The following is a 19,804-nucleotide window of genomic DNA, read 5'->3' on the forward strand; positions in this document are numbered from 1 at the left end:
CTGCACTTCTGTCATCCTCACAAAACTTCTCTATCTGTAGCCCAGTCCCAAGTCTCACGTCCCAATTGATTGTTTGAGAACAGAACAATAGTCCAGGGTTTGGAAATGGGCTTCCATTGATTCTAATTAGGGAAACGTTAAATAAGATTTACTTTCAGATCCTGCAATGTGACTCGGCATGGTGTGGCTCAAATGACCCCGAAGTCTGACCGTGTTTGTGTGGATACATACATTTCATTTGTGTGAATATAAAAGATTTGGGGGGTGGACTGTGTTAAATCAATACACAGCTTATCCTCACAGCGCTGTTTCGCTCCCTCTTGTTTATATGTACCTAGTTATCACATCTCTGGATGCCTCCTGTCCATCTTTTACAATCTGTCCATGGCCCTTTTTCTACCCATCTGTCTTTGCCAGGTTTTTCTTCACTAATCTCCTCCTACTCTTTTTCTCCACTCTTTCTCTTCTATCCTGCACTAACATCCCCATGCCTGATTAGTCTGTGGATTAATTTGGAAGTAGGATATCAGTCTCTTACTAATGAGCCATAGAGGTCTCATCACCACATGTCACTGTGGCCAGAAGAGATGTTAAGCTTCCATAGAATACCAAATGGTCGCCATATAAAGGGTTAAAAAACTCTAAACAATAGGAATGCAATGGAGCAGCTTACTCAAACTCAGCATGTTAATCCAAAAAAGAGTATATAACAAAATGTAACCGTTGCTTTTTTTTTTCCTTAAAAGAAAAATTATTGCATTTTATCATAAATGCTTGATTGCAGCTGTTGCCACCAATGGTTAGAATGCCACTATAAATTTACAGGGAACTTGCATATTTTTAAACGGCCAAATTTGTTTAGTTAGCATTTTCCCAAATAAGTGAAGTTCTCATCTGAATAATGCGTTTCATATATTAAGCTTGATGTTCCAAAACGTAAATGTTGTAGAACTTGAAACCTGCCAGAAGGAAAAAACTTTCCCACAGCAGTTGCATTGAGTCACAGCAGATGTTTCATTCATAGGATCAAACAGACTATGCCTGTAACCTTTCACATATTTGCACCTGAATGGTGTGGAACACTTTGTACCGTATGAAGACAACAATTTCACTATCTCTCTGTCTCTGTGTCTGTCTCCTTGTCTGGTGGTCATGTCAGTTGCCTTTGGCTGCCTTGCAGATAACAAAATCGTGTCTCACCTGCTGGTGGCTGAGCCAGAAAAGATTTACGCCATGCCTGACCCAACAGTACCTGACAGCGACATCAAGGCCCTCACCACACTGTGTGACCTGGCGGACAGAGAGTTGGTAGTCAACATTGGCTGGGCCAAACACATCCCAGGTAGGACTTCAGTTCAATTCCCCCTCTGATTCAATACCATTTTTTTTTTCATCCAAATACGCAAAAAATCAGCTAAATTTGTGGATTTTTGGAAGGTTATACTGTATCTTGAGCTGCAACCACTGTAGAAATGCATGGTCACTCTTCCAATAACATAATCCTTACATTATAAAACAGGTTTTTGGTGTACATGTAGCTTTTCATTCTTTTGGTGCTCCTAATTTCTATAAAACTGAACATTATATGGAAAACAAGGTTATGATGAAATATTTGCTCCAATGTCCACAATTAATAACTTATTTGATAAAGATCTATAGATTTTAAATTGAGAGCATAGATGCATAGATAGATAGATAGATAGATAGATAGATAGATAGATAGATAGATAGATAGATAGATAGATAGATAGATAGATAGATAGATAGATAGATAGATAGATAGATAGATAGATAGATAGATAGAAATTACATATTAGTACCTGTCCACACTGAAAAGAATTCCATCTAATCCTTTTAAACCAACCCCTTTCCTCTGTTAATCTCTCTTGATCTGCAATACAAGATGAAAAGAATTACCATAATGGCAGAACCAAAAATTGGATTTAAAAAAAAGAAGAAGGGAAAAAAGGGAACCGAGGGAAAAAAGTTCAAAGTGGTTTTGCTGTCTCATGCGGGGAAGAGCAGCATATCAGATTAACAGATTAGCAAAACACTTTGACGCTTTGACCCTTTGTCAGATGAAAATAATTACTGAATACAAGAAAAGAGAATGATGTCCTGCTTTGCTTTAGAAGAACAGCTTTGCAGGGCAATAAAGCACAGGGTAAAATACCAGATTAAAGACATAAATATTATTCAGTGATGCTGTGTAAATCTATACCAATAAAGTTGGTGGCATTGGATAACAGGGTCCATGAATGATGCTTGTATATCAATAATATGAGAATAATGGTAAGAAGAAAAGATCTAGATGAATTGAGTGAGTGAGATAGGAATACACATTGCCCCTAGAAAGTGTATTGATCTCTGTGCTGCCACATGGACAATAAGCAGACATACATATTGATCCATAAACTAATAATAACACAGAAAATGTTTTTTTGTTGTTTTTTTAGGAAAATATACCATATTTCCCATACTTAGCTATACTTATATCTTTTCTAATGTTCCTCACATATCCGGTCCTCCTTTGGTTTCTCTTTCGCTCTAGATTTTCATTTTGCTCAGTTTTTAGCATGCTACTGCTGTACAACATCTAAAGCCAGACCAGCTAAAGAGGCTTGCAATCCTTTCAAAAAATTACAGTTATTGAAATAATTTTTTCGAATATAACTTACATTCATGACATATCCCCTTGTTGTTCTGATATCCAACTGCCTTTAGTAGTCACCTATTAGTTTACCAGGATGTCATTTAAAATCTGTAGTAATACAGCCTCCCCTTAAAGGTTTGTTGGTATACATTTGTGCACAAAAAGCACCATGAAGAACTTGGCTAGACATTTAAAACTGATGTAGGATTTAAAAATATAACTCAAACTCTTAAAACAACAAGGCTGAATTTATAATTTAAAACTTTAAAACAACATCCCTTGTAGAGAGAGTAATAACAGACATACTGAAGATGGGAAGAAAGAAGCAGGAACATAAAAGCATATATATATATATATATATATATATATATATATATATATATATATATATATATATATATATATATATATATATATATATAGTTCAGTCTTTTTAGAATGCCTGCCATATTTCTCATATTTCTACTTGCAAAAACTTTTAAAACCATCACTTCTCTTCCATCAGTTTTCCAATTATTAGCTGTTTTCCCTTGATTTGTTACTGACCACTGAATAAAATAAATCAAACCTTTTCCCGACTCTAAGATGACAAAATATGAAAAGGTTCCATTATTTTGGGAGACACTACACACTCAGGTCTCCAGCCATGTCTTTTTCATCTGATATGATTCTTTTGCACTGTAACTGCTGTTTCTTTTCTTTACTGTTCTTGCAAGTACGCAGGCCAACTTAGACAGGTTATCTGCTGACTATAGTGAGTGTGTGTGTGTGTAGGTTGGGGTAGGGGGGTGGAATGCGCGCAGCTTTCTGTAAAAAGGGAGTGAAGCACAACGATTGCTTGGAGGAGAAGAGAAGATGGTGTGATTAGATGAACGAGGAAGGCAATCCACTGCTCAGAGAGAAAGATAGAACTCTTCATCTTCCAAGTGTGTGTGTGTGTGTGTGTGTGATATGAGCACCCTATGAAATCCTCACTGTTTACAGCACTGAACTGTGATGTCCTCACAGACCATGATCTACTGTTCACTCACACTGAAGAGGATTGTCAGAAAGAAATACACCTGCTCAACATTCTTTATCAGTCCCTGACACAAACACACACACCAAGAATAAGAACAGAGGAGGTTAGACCTGTTAACCTGTTAGCAGCCATCTTGTTTCACATCTTGTTGGGAGCGCGTGCGTGCCATAGGTGACTGCGTTCTGAGTGTGTGCACATACACAAGTCTTTGCTCGTCATGGTACAGTAATTTTTTTAATCGAATTGATGGAGAAAGACAGAGAGACAAAGGCAAAAAAAAAGGCAGAAGTAGGGAGAGGGGAGGCGAAGCCAATTTATGTTTCATGATATGGCTGCGCAGAGCTGCACATACACACATGCACATGTGCTGCACACGCACACAAAGGCTCCTAACAGTGGTAACAACGTGTCAAGGCGAGCGCCAGGCAGCTAATTTGAAGTCATTAGATGTCTGCCGTACTGGCAACAATTTGTTACGCTCTCACACGCACAAACACGCAGGGAAAAAAACACATTGCAAACACACACTGAGTTAAGAGCCGTCTGCGGATAGCGAGGAGCCTAAATTGTAAACTAATTTAAACATCACTCAGCGTTAGAGAGGCTGCCTGCAAGACAGGCCCCCGGATAACAAGACTAGGGTCCCTATGTGTGCGTCTGTGTGTGTGTGTTGCCAGTCATGACACACAGAAACGCGCCATGTAAGAGACTTTTGAAATTTTACAAACACACATCTCTCTGATTAGTTTTTATATTCTAAGATAACTATGTGTGTTCGTTTTCCCACTGACATGGCCCTAAGCAAACATTTGAAATGTCATTAGGAAAGGAAAATAGGGTTTCAGCGGCAGCATGCCTCTTCTTTCCCAAAAGGAACCACAGGCCTGTACTTATAAGACAAATATGGTAGAACAGGTGAGTCTTTGGCTAATTCAAACTGAAAGAATTCCCCACACACACTTGGTGACAGTGCAGGGAGCATGAAGAATAAGCCGTCACACTCTGGGAACTGTGCTTATGTGGAAATATCAGGAGTTATTATTCAAAGGGCATGAAAGGCCTTACCGTCCAATAATATGGATTAGTGACGAGAAGATCTCATTTTAATAGCTCTCAAGGAGGCAACTTCAGATGCATATTAGGCTGCATGTCATGCCGAAGCGTGCATTTGTGGGTGTGCAAGAACAGGAGCGCAGTCAGGTGGGAAGAGGAGGAGGAGAACAGCAAATATTTGAACAGAGAAGAATAAGGGAGTGAATTAAAGAAAGGAAAGGCCATTCAGAATGAGCCATTTATCTATCACTAGAATAAGTCTTTTCATCCTCTTTTCTCTTTTTTTACTCTATCTCTCTCTCTCCCTGCTTCCATAATAACTAAATTGCTACCAGGCAGTCATACTAGCAGCTCTTATCTAGTCTTGTGGATACAATAGAGAAAGACAGACAGGGCGAGCACTTGACTTGACGGAAGACCAAGGAATGAACAAATGAATGAATCAACGAATGAGACCCGAAACCTATAACACAGCCCTTTTCTCTTCTTTTTTTTTACCAGAACCAGTGGCCTTGCCATTAGTGTGTTTTTTCACAACCCCCTCCCATTTTCTTTCTTATTCAAGAAGAAATTGCTCTTGGATCTCCCCCTATTCTCTTGCCTGCCTATCTCTTTTTACTTGCTCTGTCTTTTCTTACAGTCTTTCTCACTCGCTGTTGCCCTTTCAATTTTGACACTCAGGATAAGCAGTCTATGTGTCGGCCGTAATGTGGCATGATTGAGTTATAAAAATGGGGGATGGGAGGTGGTGGGCTTTCGCCATTGGTCCAACCATTTCATCAGTCAGATATGGCGGTACAGGTTTGAGAGGTGGAGGTGGTGATGGGATAAGGATTAAGCTTCAAAGTCCACCATGTTACGTCTTCTCGCATCACACATTACCATATAGAAATTCAACTAAAGACTATCAGACAATGAATGAATTTAGAAAAGTTGCTCATAAACACTAATACCTCTTGACTAATGGAATAACCATCTTGACAGATTCTATGTGTTGTAAAAGTTGACATACTCTATTTTTGACATTGGACATTTTTGATGTATTGATGAAAACAGCAGAAGACCTTTTTTTATATTTTGAACATAATAAAAATGGCTAAATTTTATGCTGACCACTGTACAAACCCAATTTTAACTCACTAACTGTTAAACCAATAAAGTGAGGAAATTATTTTTTATATGTGTCTTCTAATTCCCTGTCCTGATCTGAAATATCTAACTGGATTACTAATGTAGTGAAGTGATTAATTTGTAAATGGGGTTTTTGTTTATTCTTTTTTGCGCAGTTTTACTGAAAACTACTTAAAAAACTCAATTGTTACAAAATTGCTGACTGAAAGATTGCAGTATTAAAATTGGAGCTTACAGTGGATTCCAAGCTCAGAGAGGTTCTCTCTTTCTCCAGTATTGCACTTTGACTGACAGTCAAACAAAACTTTTCTTACATTATCATGCATTTTGCCATATATATATATATATATATATATATATATATATATATATATATATATATATATATATATATATATATATATATATATATTTATATATATATATATATATATATATATATATATATATATATTTATATATATATATATATATATATATATATATATTTATATATATATATTTATATATTTATATATATATATATATATATTTATATATACATTATATATAACATTCTTCTGTTTTAACACTTATATGCAAACAAAAACGCCACTAGCATCATCCAGAGCTAAATAAATTCCTAACCAACATGGACTGAAATCCCGCTCAGCAAGTAGGAAACTCCTCATTTTGGAACACAAATTGAAGTAGTAAATGGGTGAGTAAATGGGTGGTATTGTCATGTTTTGTAGCAACTGGTGTCTTTTGAAAAGCTGACTGCATTGTCGGGAAGAACATTATGTAAAAATTTAAGAAACATCTCAGCCCAGGAATTTAAAGCTTGCACAAAAAAATACCGTGATACAACAATCTAGTAAAATGACCTTATAAAACGTTGCTGTAAAGTTGGTCTCAGCTGTACATAAACAATAACAACAACAGTTTTATAGGAAAAATTGCAAGTTGCCAACATAAAAAGTTTATTATTTAGAAGATTAGTATACATTTTTTTTATATTTTATTTATTTTAGTGGTTTGAGCAGGGGTTCACTTTCTTTGATGTGATATTATCGACTGCCATTCCCATGGTGTAATGATGTCTAACTTAATCTGGCTTTATTGGAATCTGATTTGCATTTAGAATCCCAATCTGATTTAGTTAATGGGCCTTGCTAGATTTCGATGGCTATCTGCAAGCGTGTGCTTCAAGTCTCTGTTGATTTTCTTTCAGCGCTGCTCACCGTGTTTGATTTCCATTTCTGCTCATCCCCGAGGTTTAATATGTGTCTGTTTGCTTGTGTGAGAGACTGTGTTTGTCTGTTTTATTGTCCACATCCATGCAAAAGAGATATCTTATTTTCCGTTGCGCCACCACCATGAATTCCTCTTGCAGTACAAACAAACACATCACTGTTTGCAGATGAAAACAAATATTGATGAAATCAAATTAGTGAAAGAATATTTGATATCTGATTCTAATGTTTGGATTAAGTAGGGCTTCTTTTATTGGATTAAACCCATGAGAAGCAGAGGTATATCACCATTACGACAAAATGGAGCAGTTTTCTAGGCTGGGCCTTGCTTTTTTATCTCTCAGCAACAACAGGCAAACTGCTCTACTACTGTTTTTAGATATGCATGTATAACCTGTTAATACTTTTTTGTGTGGCTTGTTTTACTATGGTACCACTTAATAAGAGTCTGTTGGCTGGAAAACTGTTACAAGCAAGTAGTTTAATCAGTGAACCTGGCTGTTGTGGAAGAATGCATAGAAGAAAGTCATTTTTGTAGTTTGCAACAAGCCATGTAGAACAATGCATTTAGACAAATTACTTAAGATTAGACCAAAAGTCACAGTAAAATATGATGTGTTGCAGAGAAATAATGCTACAAATCTTGCAGAAATAAAAAAGCTGTCTCTTTGAATCACCATTGAGGCAGCATCATGTCATGGAGAGATGTTTCCTCAGAAGGGATGGGGTAGTTGCTCAGAGTTAAAGGGAGCTAAACACAGGACAATTCTAGAAGAAGGTCTGGAATTTGTAGCAAAACATTATGCAAAAAGGAAGCACTTTAAAAACACAGAAGTATTTAAAGCTGTACTTGCATACGATGACATCTTTTTATACAAGCAGTAACAAATAAATCATCAGACCATCTGATCCCATCATCTTAGTCATTACTAGCAAACAGTTACCTTTATTACTGTCAATTTGCTGCTGTGTTTGTGAGTTTGTGTGTGTGTAGTCAAGCAGTTGTCTTAGATGGAAAAAGAGAGAAATGATATGATGTGATATGATATGCTGGCGGGGCATAAAGATAGATGATCATAATTACGCACAGGCCAAACTCCATTTCAAATCATCATCATCCTGTTCTATCTGTTGGGGCGCACACATGTATATACGCACACTAAAGCTCATGCAGAGATTCATCCACCTCAATACACACACACATGTATCACACACCTAAGGTATGCATACTGCAAATCTAGCGGAAGGAGGGACAGGCTTGTCATGGCTTCACATTATTTTATCTCGGTTCATGCAAAGTTCACAGACAGGCATGAAATGGTTATTCTTTCCCCGCCTCGCTCCTCTCTATCCTGCTATCTATTCCATTCTCACCTTTTATTTTTTCCTTAGTCTGCTTCATTTTACTCCACACTAGCTTCTCCTTCTTGCTGATCTTTTCCATTCTTCCTTTCTTTTCTCCCCTCTCTTCTTCCCCAGTCACCTCCTTGAAATAACATACAAGAGGGCTTCCATCAGGACAGAAGCAGATGGGGAAATTAGTTTGAAGTATGACAATCCCCAGCTGGAAGCAGTGTAAAAAGTACAAATAAAAATCTGCAAGAAAACAGCAATATAGGGCTTCACATTGTTGAGTAGTTGTTTTAGAAACTGCAATAAATTCAAATGCAGTTGATTCTTTGCCTTTTTACACATCATGTATTCCCTGCAGGAGTTTGCCACTTTCCACCTGCTGTGTGGGAAATGGCTGTGACTAGTTTTCTCATTGGTTTACAGGGCAACGGAAAGTAAATCCAAACACACACAAAGCAGTAATATTATGTGTATCTTTTTGTCTGTTTAATCTTGATGGGATGTTTCATCTGCAGGCTGCTATCACAGCTGGCTGCCTTATTGTCTGGGTCAGAGTCATGGGCTTGTGTTAAGTGCTTATGAGTATGTGACTGTGTGTGTTTGAGTGTGTCCACTCTCCAGTTAATAGTTGTTGTTGTTTTTAGTCTGCATGCATCATATACCATACCGTATATTACTTCTCACTTAGTTCTGCGACCACTCTTTTCACATTGTTATGCGTATGTATCCGTGTCTGTCATGTGTGTGTGTTGTCTATCAAGCCACACACACAGCAGAACCAAACCACTGGCTTGGTTGCTGATGATGACATATGAGTTCCTGGCCTTGGTAATGGCTGTTAAATCTCATAATTACACGCTTCTTTATTGCAATGCATAATGACCCCACAGCACTATTGGACAATTAATTAAGATTTTCAGCCCAGGCTTTTTCAGGCCCAGATGAGGAACTGGAATGAGGTCTAATGTTCTTGTCTTCAAGCTATGACATTAAGACTTTGTGCTTCAGGAAAAGCGGCTCTGTGTGGATTCGTTTTTATCTTTGCTGCCTTATCAGCCTGTTTATGTCGTTCATTCCCCTTTATTCCTTTTTTTCTGCGTTAGATCAGTGGTTGACGCCTATCCTCTAGCTCGCTGGGTTCTTGCTGGTGATTTTGGCAACCATAACTCTAATCTGGGAATGGTAAATTAATCCCTGTGGAGTTTCAGTGGTGCTCCCTTTATGGACGCTACGGGGATTAAGCAGATAGAATCAACACACCCGCATAATCTCATATAGAGACACCCAGCCTGGATGAGGACATGTGGGTTTGTTTTAAAGCCACAATCAGCAAGATTCTGCTGATACGCCAATTATTTCCTGCAGAGAACTCTGTGGTGGTATTTCTTTTTAATACTTACTGCAATAGATTGCAAACATAAAGTACTAATGTTAGATCTATATTAGTCTAAGAACCAAATATACTTGGACAAGGGTTTTCAAACTTTTCAGCTTTTGACCCACAGAAATTATAGAAGAGTCTACTCATGACCTAAACTATTGATTAAGTCTACAAATTAATTAACTATAGGTGTAATTATATTACAGGTTGCATTCAACAACCAAAGTGGTTAGTTTGTTTTTTATATTTTTATGGACTTTAAAATAAATGTTTATTTTTTAGTTTAATTACTTATATCAAGATCCTATACTGGTTAAGCAAGAACCCCAAGTGGGATTATCACCTAATCTTTGGGTATTAATGTCCTGGACAACCTATCATGGTCACTGACAGTTAAAGGCAATTAAATTAGTTCATCACCATCATACCTATTATTTGGGGGATAAATTAGGCAGAAGGACAATATATACCGGTAGTCTTCCAGGTTGATGTAATAATTTTAACACTTTAATAATCGCCATATTGTGAATGGGAGCTGCATATCTGTTAAGTAGAAGTGCTTTTGCTGTGTTCTAGGCTTAAAAAAATAGCATCCAAGGGTGATCCGAAAAGGGAACGTTGATTATCCAGCAACAGGGTCATTGTCACTGATGCATGTGGAGAGGAAAAGCTAGGCTGAAAAAAATCACAGGCGGTGTGCATAGGGCTGAAAACAAACCAGCAGACCGGTTACAATACCTGTACCATCCCTAAATGCTGACTGGAGCTCCAGTTCCCAAGTTCCCATGAAAGTTTAACCTCATAACCTACAGGAATGAAAGGATCTGCTGCTAACATACCTGTGCCAGATACCAGAGCAGACCTTCTGGGGTCTCATGAACTTCATGCCTCAATGAGTTAGGGTTCTTTTTGCAGCAAAAGCTTAACAAAAACCATAATAAATAATTGGTCATAGAGCTGTATCAGACTAGTTTATTTTCAACAATTACTTTTCTGTTGTTATATATTAAATTAATACAGGTAAAGATGACCAGCAGTTTCACACATGCTTTTATGTTTTTCTCTGACAGGAAGACATCATTTGTAAGCTGCTCAGCTGTGTGTAAACACAATTAATCCCCCAAACAGATTTTTGCACACATGCATCTGCTTACACTTAAAGAGTGGTCAATCCACCTTGCGTGAGCATTTTATTGATGGAAGGAAGGAAAGGATGCAAAGGTAGAGGACGAGGAAAAAGGAAGATGAAATCAGCAAAGACAAAAAAAAAAGAGTATTGGTAGTGATAGGCTGAATAGCTGCAATATATAGTTCACTAAAAATTATTCATTTGAACTGAAGGTTATCTCTTCAGCAAGTCTCTTGTCTCTGTATGGAGTCAAGAAAGCTTGGCCTCCGCGGAGATTGCAGTGCTCACACACTTAACCACACACGTACACACATTGAGTGACTCTGCCCTGGTAGAGCTAGAAGTGGGTAATTAAAATGTAAATATTGATATTTGATTATTTGAAATGGCTCCGCTGTGATGCTCTTAATGTCACTCCATCTGTCGTCTCTACAGAGATTTGGGGTTGCCCTTGACGACCTCAATGTCCAGCTGCCCCCACCCAAGCAAATCCCCTCTACAGCAACAGCTAAAGCACTAGACAACGCCTTCATGTTGAGACAATATCATTTTGGGTCTAATTAAGTGTTAAAAATTAGCACCCGCAACCATAGAGACAGCACACATACCAAAACACACAGGCACACACAGAACATGCCCCTTCTCTTCTGTGCCTTTGACACACACGCACTCATTCTCACTACAGCAATGGGAAGATTTTAAGTGTTAATCTTGCAGTGCTGCTGATGGTGTCTAATGTATGCAATTAACAGTCAGGCAGGGCTGAGGGTTTGGTAATTAGCTGGCTGTTCACACTGATTAGAGGCTACCGCAGCCCTATGACTACTCTGCTCTCCCCCAGGCCACATGGAGAAAAGGGGGGTGGGTGAAGGAAAGAGAGCACAAGGGGGAGGGGGGATGAAAGGGGAAAAGATATTTTAACCAAGAATTTTAGAGAGAATGAGGGTCCAGACATATAATTGTGTGTGCAATATATCTTTAGTAAGTGGGACTAAATTGAAAATCCAGTACAGTTTTGAACTCATACTGTATGTCCATTTCTTTTATTGATCATATAAAGTCATTTTAGAGGAATGTTAAGACCAATAACTGCTTTTTTTATTTTTCTCTGATTAAATATATAAAATTAGCCATATATTAAGAGATTTTCAAAAGGTTTTTAGTACAGAAAAAGCCCAACGTTTTCCATTTTAGATGGAGGTATTTCATCAATATTCACTGAAGGTTTTCTTGCTTAAAAACTGCTTCATGGATGACCTTTAATCAAATTTTTTAAAATTTAACGCTCATATCTTGAGCTGAAGTTGAATGTAATTTCAGATGAGGTCAGTGGCTTCTTTATTTAATAGAGATGTATAAAGTTGATCATAATTCAGAGAAGGAACTCTTCCATCTTAGAATAGCCATTTGTCAAAGTGTGTGTAAAACAGTTATGGTCTATGGTTAAAAAATGTGTCCTGGATGCATGAGACCAACGGTAAGTCAAATTATGATAAATGTCTGACTCTTATTTAGTTGTAGTATTTTCAACTTATATCATTGTTCCTTAAATTTGTACTAACCATAAGAAATTAAAAGCAAGGAAAAAACTAAATGAGTGAAACTATGGGAAATGCTTAACTGCTAAAAAACAAAGACTTCACACTTTACTTATACATATACTCCAGATCTAAATATCTGACGAGAGTGTATTCAATGACAAATTTTATGTCTTAAGTTTTAATATCAATCTTTTCCTCATGGGATTAGTGGTAAAAGGAGCCAGTAAATGTAGATTTTTTGACTCAATGATCAATTTGTATCTTCTAAGTAACAGTATTGTCCTCTAATTACATTATGTTTAGCAGGAAGTTTCTCTGAAAAGTGAAATTAGCTATATAATTAAAATGGTTCAATTTGTAAATCTTTAATTATTGTGTTCCCAAAAAGCAAGACTTACCTACAGCTTCCAATGTGATCTAGTTTTACTGATTGCTATTATCAAACAAGCATGTATAGGATATAAAACACAGACTTTCGGTTTAACACAGCATTCTATGCTATACCATGGGCTTTTAACATTATATTATAAGTGATGTTTCTGGCCTCATATTACTAACCATATGAATATCTCTCAAAATAAATTCTGTCGCAGATTACTTTGGAGAAAAATAATAAAAAGTAAATGTAACTTACCTTCAACATTCTATTTAAGTTGTCATCATACAAAAATCCTCTTTGAACCTGTTTATTTTTCATTACTATTTGGATGATGATTTATTTAATTCACTATATTTCATATGTGTTTTACAAGTAGGACTGGATTTTACAAGAATGGTAAATTTGTTAAAAAGTCAATTGAACTGATTAAAATCAAGAACTTCCAGAGTTTTTATAGCCTTTGCCAGAAGTATGTGCTTCTATGCAGTTGGTTTCCAGCTTAGTCAAACTCAGTGAATGATTGGAAATATTAATATTAGTGCATAAATAAACATATGTTTAATAAGTTTTTTTTTTTTTTTTTTTTCTTTACTAGTTATCAGTACCTCTTTCAACTTTGAAGCACTTTTTTTTTCTTATTTCAGTTTATTAGTGGGAATCACCGGGTCAGACCTCAAATAAAACCAAAGAAAATGCTACCAGCATCAAGAAATCTGGTTTGTGCTGTAATTCTAAATGGATTTTGGCCAGGAATGCTGAAACCCAGCATATGATTTAGAGATCTATGTTGCGTCAGCTAGAAACACAACGTGTAGTCCAAAGCGCCGCAATATGTATTAGTGTGTGCTTTTGGAGGACAATGTGTATCCTGTGTGTCTTTAAGCTCTCTTAAATTAACTGGTTTTCTGGGTAGATTTGTTTCCATCTCGTTGCGCATCTCTGTGTAATTGGGTCAGCTGGTGAGTGTGGGTGTGTGCGTGCAAGACAGTTTGTGTTCTGCATATTTTGTGTGTGCATTGTTTGAGCTTGGCCAAAGTCATCACAGGGGGCCCATGTTCATTTTGGTTGTCGTCTGTCCGTATGGTACCAAACAGTTTGAGATGCAGGCACACAAACAGAAACAAGTATGCACACTCAGAAAATACCACAAGGGAGCACTTGTATTGCCTTGCAGGAAACAATTTAGGTACATTTAAACACAAATACATACTGTACAGAAAGTACGGTGAGACTGAGCACTGAAGTTTCATGCAGTGACAGTGTGCATACATAACAAAAGCACATACTGAGAAACAAACAGCGCACCGATGAGCTGCTAACTGTTGGAAACTCCACAAGCCCTCATGCAATCTCGGTCTCAGTGGGCCAGTAGACTTAAATCTGTCCCATGCAGGAAACACTATGTGCACATGCTGATCATAGACTATCCTCTCTTCTCAGATAAACAATGAGAAACTCCACAATCAAAAGAAATCAACTCCACTGTTTCAGTTTCCTCTTTTGTCTTCTTATAAAAAGATTGCTGAATGAAATGAGACCCTTATTGTTTATGTATTTACAAGCAATAAAAAAAACAATTACATTGTTTACAATCAAATGTGATTACAATGAAAATATTCCAACTAATATGAGTATTTGCACAAGATTCACATTTGAATACATAGAGGTACAGAAGGTACATCAGTGGCTCCCCAGTCTGTCTCTTTAGTTGCACATGCATGGCAGTTCTTTTCATGGCTTCACATGAGTCTATTGCAGTTCTTAAGACCTTAAAGAGTCTGTTAAGCACAGTGTATCATCCTGTAACTTGTACAAAAATGTATAATTCAGTACATTTGACAGGAACTGAGATATTTCTCTGCATTTTTTTGTAATTAAATGGCATTGCAGAATGAGCAAACTTTTTAAAAAAGTGATGACAGCATATAAACGTACACAATTCATGGCAGCACTTCCCCCTTTGGAGAATATGAATCAATTAGCTACCCCCTTTTAACTTTTAAAGCTTGACAGGTTTTAGGTTTTTACTTTAAGCTGTATTAAAGAAGTCTCCAAAATCATAAAATGCATTCATGAAACTTACAGGAGGGTGTTTGTATTGTAAATAAAAAAGTGCACGACCTACAATCAGAAGGAGTGTGTAGAAGTGAAACTGTCTCGTGCTGAACAAAAACATGCAGCCCAAAATAAAGTTTGCCAGGTAGAATGTAGACAATGACCTGGAGCTTTAAGTAGTTGTTTGAACACAAGAATAGAGAAAACGTTTGCCTTAAACAAAAAACGAGATCACAAAAAAGACTTCAAACCAACTATGAAGCATGGGTTTGATTTGGGTACCTTTTGCTACCGCTATCCATCACAGATTCTACCATAAATCCTACCATGTGTCAGAGGACAAAGGTGTGACTTTCTATGGTTGAAGAAGTGTTATTTACAAAGTAAAAATCAAGTAAAACCTACAGTAAACCCGGTAAGATCTATCTGAGAAATAAGAAACGGGAAGCCCCAGGCTGAAAAAAAAAACCTGAACAGGAGATGCTTTTTGAGACGTAAAAAGGCTGTGAATTAAAAAAAAGGAAATATCATAGCTCAAAAATCTGAAACACAAAGGGGAGTACAGAGGGGAAAAAATCCTCAGACCAATGTCAGAGACATCAGCAGCAACAAGATCCCCATATGAAGTATCTCACTGGACTCATTTTAGCTCTAAATAGTATCAGACGAGCTGTCAGATGTCTTCTGTTAAAAACATATTTTCTTTTGTTGATATTGTTCCTTTAGGAAAAAAAACAAAGTAATTTTTATTGTAGTTGAATCACATTTTTTTCCACATTCAAGAACATTAAATTCAGTATAATGATAAAAGCATTTATCAATAAAGAACTCAATATTAACTTCTTATTTACTTTGTTGAAAAAGTGAAGGTCAAAATCCCACACAGGAATTTACCAGCAGGATCACCGTGTGTTTATAGTGGTGATCAGGTCACCATCATAGCACCTGCCTCATTGCACTACATACTCACACAAATGCCTTTGCTGATGCAACAGCTATCGCACACACAAGCATGGCATGATCACACATACACTAAATCGCACTTATGCGCTCATAAGCTTCAATCGCTTCTCACTGGTTCCTATTTGCCCTGTAACCACACAAAAACAAATATAGGGCTCTGAGATATGGGTGCTTGTGTGTATCTGTGAGGCAACTGGAGCGTGAGAGAGGGCTATCCTGTAGGTGTGTGTGCGTCTGCGGCAGGCGGTTGTGAGGTCTCCGGTGTAAACGTGCAGTCAGGACTCATTTGGCAGACAAACAGGCCGCAGGGTGGCTGGGGAATCGACGTGTGTTTCTTTGTGTGTGTGCGCATGTTTGTTTTGATGTGGCTATCTGGTGGAGAAAAGTGAAAAGAAAAGAGAAAGAGAGCACAAGAGCAAGAAGCGGAGGTTAAGTTTGCATGACTGCACTGTAGCCTCTTTCTGTCAGACTACGTACGGCACATGCACACACAGTCACACACACACAAAAACCCCCAAACGCACTCACTAAACTACAAAATTGGCATAAAACAAACAAGTTTTACTGTACAATTATTCTCACTGATAGAACTTATATATAGATTATAGATAATTGCCTGCTAGATGTTCAAGTTTCTGAGCAAATATGTAAAGCTGCTTCGCTCCACATATACCTCTAAGCCAACATAACTTCAAAGCAACTCGCAGCACATGTTCTTAAAACCCGCTCACACCTCCTTACTCAGTATGAGATGCCTTATCAACAATGGGCAGAAAGGAAATGTAATTAGAGCCAAATAGGGAACCTTCTCTTGTCAATTGAAATCACAGGTATGAAAGAAAGGTCTCCACCCCTCCCACCTCCACCATCAGCTCTCCTCCTACCACCTTTCTCCCTTTTTGCTCTCCTCTCTCCTCCATCTCTCTCTCTCTTATACTTTCTCTCCCTCCATCAATACCCCTCTCTCTCCATCATCAGCACTAAATTCCCATTGATGTTTCTTTTCTTCTGCTGTATCGATCGCTTCATGAGAAGGGGTGGAGGAAGGGTGGAAGAGAAGAAGGGAGAGATGGTGTTATCTGTTAATTAATTTGTCCTGAAGCCGGCCGCCTATTAATCAGACAGATAAGAGGCATTGGATGGCTGAACGGCGCAGACAGGCTGGCGAGGCAGGGAGAGGGAGAGGCACACATACACACAGAAAGGTGTGCTCTTGCAAAGCCTCATGTATGGGAATTTTCTATATATAAGCAGAATATAAGAAAGACATAACAAGCCAATACCCTGAGAGTTTGGTTTGGTTTATCCCATACTGCGTTCAAGACTTGTTTGCAAAACCACACAGAGTGGACGCACACAAGACAGGTGTCATTCTGATAAAAATAATTGATGAGCCTCAAAAAGAAAAGCTGCACCTTCAGCTCAATAAATTAATTACAGAGTTTTAATTATTGGTCTTTATTTGCATGCTATGTGTGTGTGCATACCTGAGTGCACTTTATTTGTAATTAGCGGGAATGTGTTCGTCAATGAAAGCATTCGCAGACCCACTTATCATGCAGAAAATTTTTGATGATGTGTACATTTTTTCTTCTTATCATGGTTGTGTTTACTTATACTTGTTTACTTTGTGCACCAATTTGTGGTCGTGACCTCAATACTACTTTGGTAAAAAGCTTTTCAGTAAAGGGTAAATGTCAGGAGTTGGTTTGGAATCCCTTTTTAATTTTCCCCTTAACAAAATGTTACCTTCTGCATTAGGATTGGTATTGCTTAATGACTTTATGCACACATGTATGAAAATGTTTATCAAATCATACAGTGAGATGTTGAAAATGTCTTCTGCCAGACTCTGGGTATCGTGAATGCACAAACAGAAAGGTTAAAAAAGACAGAGACTATGGCGGAGATCCGTATTGCCGATAGTTCTTAATTTACATATTCTGGTCACTTGATTTTATGTCAGAACAGATTTACTCTAAAATGTACTTGAATCCAGAATTATTTAAGAAATAAACACTTGAAGATATCTGCCATTGTGACTGTTTAAGTGGATAATAATAAACAGGTGATCCCTTTCTGATGATTTGACGACAAATAATAATCATTCATCCATCCATCCATCCATCCATTTTCTCCTGCCTAGTTCTTGTCAGGGTGGCAGTGGATCCGGTGCCTATCTCCGGCAGTCTATAGGCGAGAGGCGGGGTACATCTCGGACAAGTTGCCAGACTGTTGCAGGGCAACAGAGAGACACACAACCATACACACACACACACAATCACACATAAGACAATTTAAGGAAAGCCAATTAACCCAACAGTCATGCTGTGTGAGGAAGCCGGAGTACCCGGAGAAAACCAAAGCATGCTAAGGGAGAACATGCAAACTCTATGCAGAAAGACCATGGGCCAGGAATCAAACCCAGAATCGAATCCTGCTGCAAGGCAACAAGGCTACCCACCGTATTACTGGACAGCCCTTATCATTCATCATTATCATCACCATTCAGTGCCATGTTGCTTTGTATAGATGGTTGCCCGAAGTGCTGTACAACAATGAAAATAACTAATATGTTTAGGGTAGTTTTCCTAAACTAGCCTTAAGGCTTTTTGGGGTCTCTAAGTGGGTTTCCTGCAGAACAAAAGAAAAACTGCTGCATGATTTTTCCACCACAATATTTACTAGCAGGAGTGGCTTATGTAGTTTGTTCTGCTTACAGACCATAATTGGTCTCACCTAAAGAGTGATATCTTTAACGTCTTTGCTGCCCCCTGAATTGCTAAGAAAATGGAGGAGCTAACTTCTCACTGTTTCTTTTCTGCTATCTGACAGGGGCCATAATTGTGATGTACACAACTAATACGGCCCTTGTTCAAGAGTAGGGCCATATTTGTGCACATCTAATACTGGCGTTGTCTGCAGATTTCCCACCTATGCAGTTCTGCAACTCTTCCTCTTTACTGCTTCACCATATATTTTGTCAGTTTTCGGAAATTGCCCTGTTTCACTAGTAGTACTTGTTACATTGTTAAATGATAAATTGAGCATTTAAGCATCGTGAAGATGTTTAAAGTTTGGGAAGTTGTTTTATAACTTAATTCTGTTGATATTTTCTACATAACTTTGCCCTGACTGTTAAGGTCCCTTGTCCTTGTGATGCTGTTTCTTCAATAATGATCCCTAAAAAACCTCTTAGACCTTCACAGAACAGCTGGATTTCTATTGACATTAAATTATACAAAGGTGTATTAACTTGATGTTTTCTAAAGGCCAGAGGTTGCACTGGATTTGCTAAGGGTTAATGTCATAAACCGGGATGGATACAGAGGCACATCTTCCTTCTTAAGTTTTGTGTGAAATAGATTTTGGAATGCATGCATCTTATTTCCTTACACTTTGTAATATGGGAGTATTTTGCTTTGGTCTGTTTAAGAAACAGAAATTTATAAAAGAAAAAAAAATTCCAAAACAACATACATAATTGTTTGCATTTTCAAAGCAGTGTATTTTTTATTTAATTATTTGTTGAATATGTAAACCAATAAATTTTAGCAAAGATCAGCTCAGATATTGTCTTATGCCTGTCCCTAATACACATCCAAAAACTCTACCTCAGGCATCTCAGGAGTCATACCTGCCTGCATATCTGCCTGTTTTCTTGGCATGGTTCTCCATTCAAACATACATTAACACACACACAAATGAACAAACACGGGGAAGTGGCTCTGCAATGAGGTTTGACAGGTTGCACTGTCACTGAAGTCTCTGTGAAGGTTTGCACTCCCCAAAACACAGCCATGTAGGCAGACAGGCCGGTGTGAATGGACAGGTGTTTGAGGAAGGGACAGCTGTGAGAAGAGGTGTGAGTAGGCAGGTGTTCCATTAAAGAGAAATATAATAGATAGAC

At 37.7% G+C, this 19,804-nt stretch overlaps 1 protein-coding gene across 6 annotated transcripts in view; it reads left to right on the forward strand.

Annotated features, from left to right (window-relative positions):
• Positions 1 to 19,804, forward strand: part of esrrga (estrogen-related receptor gamma a) — a 72,182-nt gene that overhangs the window by 40,478 nt on the left and 11,900 nt on the right. For 4 of the 6 annotated variants that reach the window (XM_038291086.1, XM_038291085.1, XM_038291080.1 and 1 more), the window contains exon 6: positions 1,160 to 1,342. In XM_038291086.1, the coding sequence (XP_038147014.1) occupies positions 1,160 to 1,342 (183 nt within the window). The remainder of the gene's footprint in view (positions 1 to 1,159; positions 1,343 to 19,804) is intronic. The other 2 variants (XM_038291083.1, XM_038291084.1) reach the window with 1 other exon arrangement.

Source organism: Cyprinodon tularosa, unplaced genomic scaffold (genome assembly GCF_016077235.1).
Source record: "Cyprinodon tularosa strain WSP-4 unplaced genomic scaffold, ASM1607723v1 ctg293, whole genome shotgun sequence".
NCBI classification, from domain to species: Eukaryota; Metazoa; Chordata; class Actinopteri; order Cyprinodontiformes; family Cyprinodontidae; genus Cyprinodon; species Cyprinodon tularosa.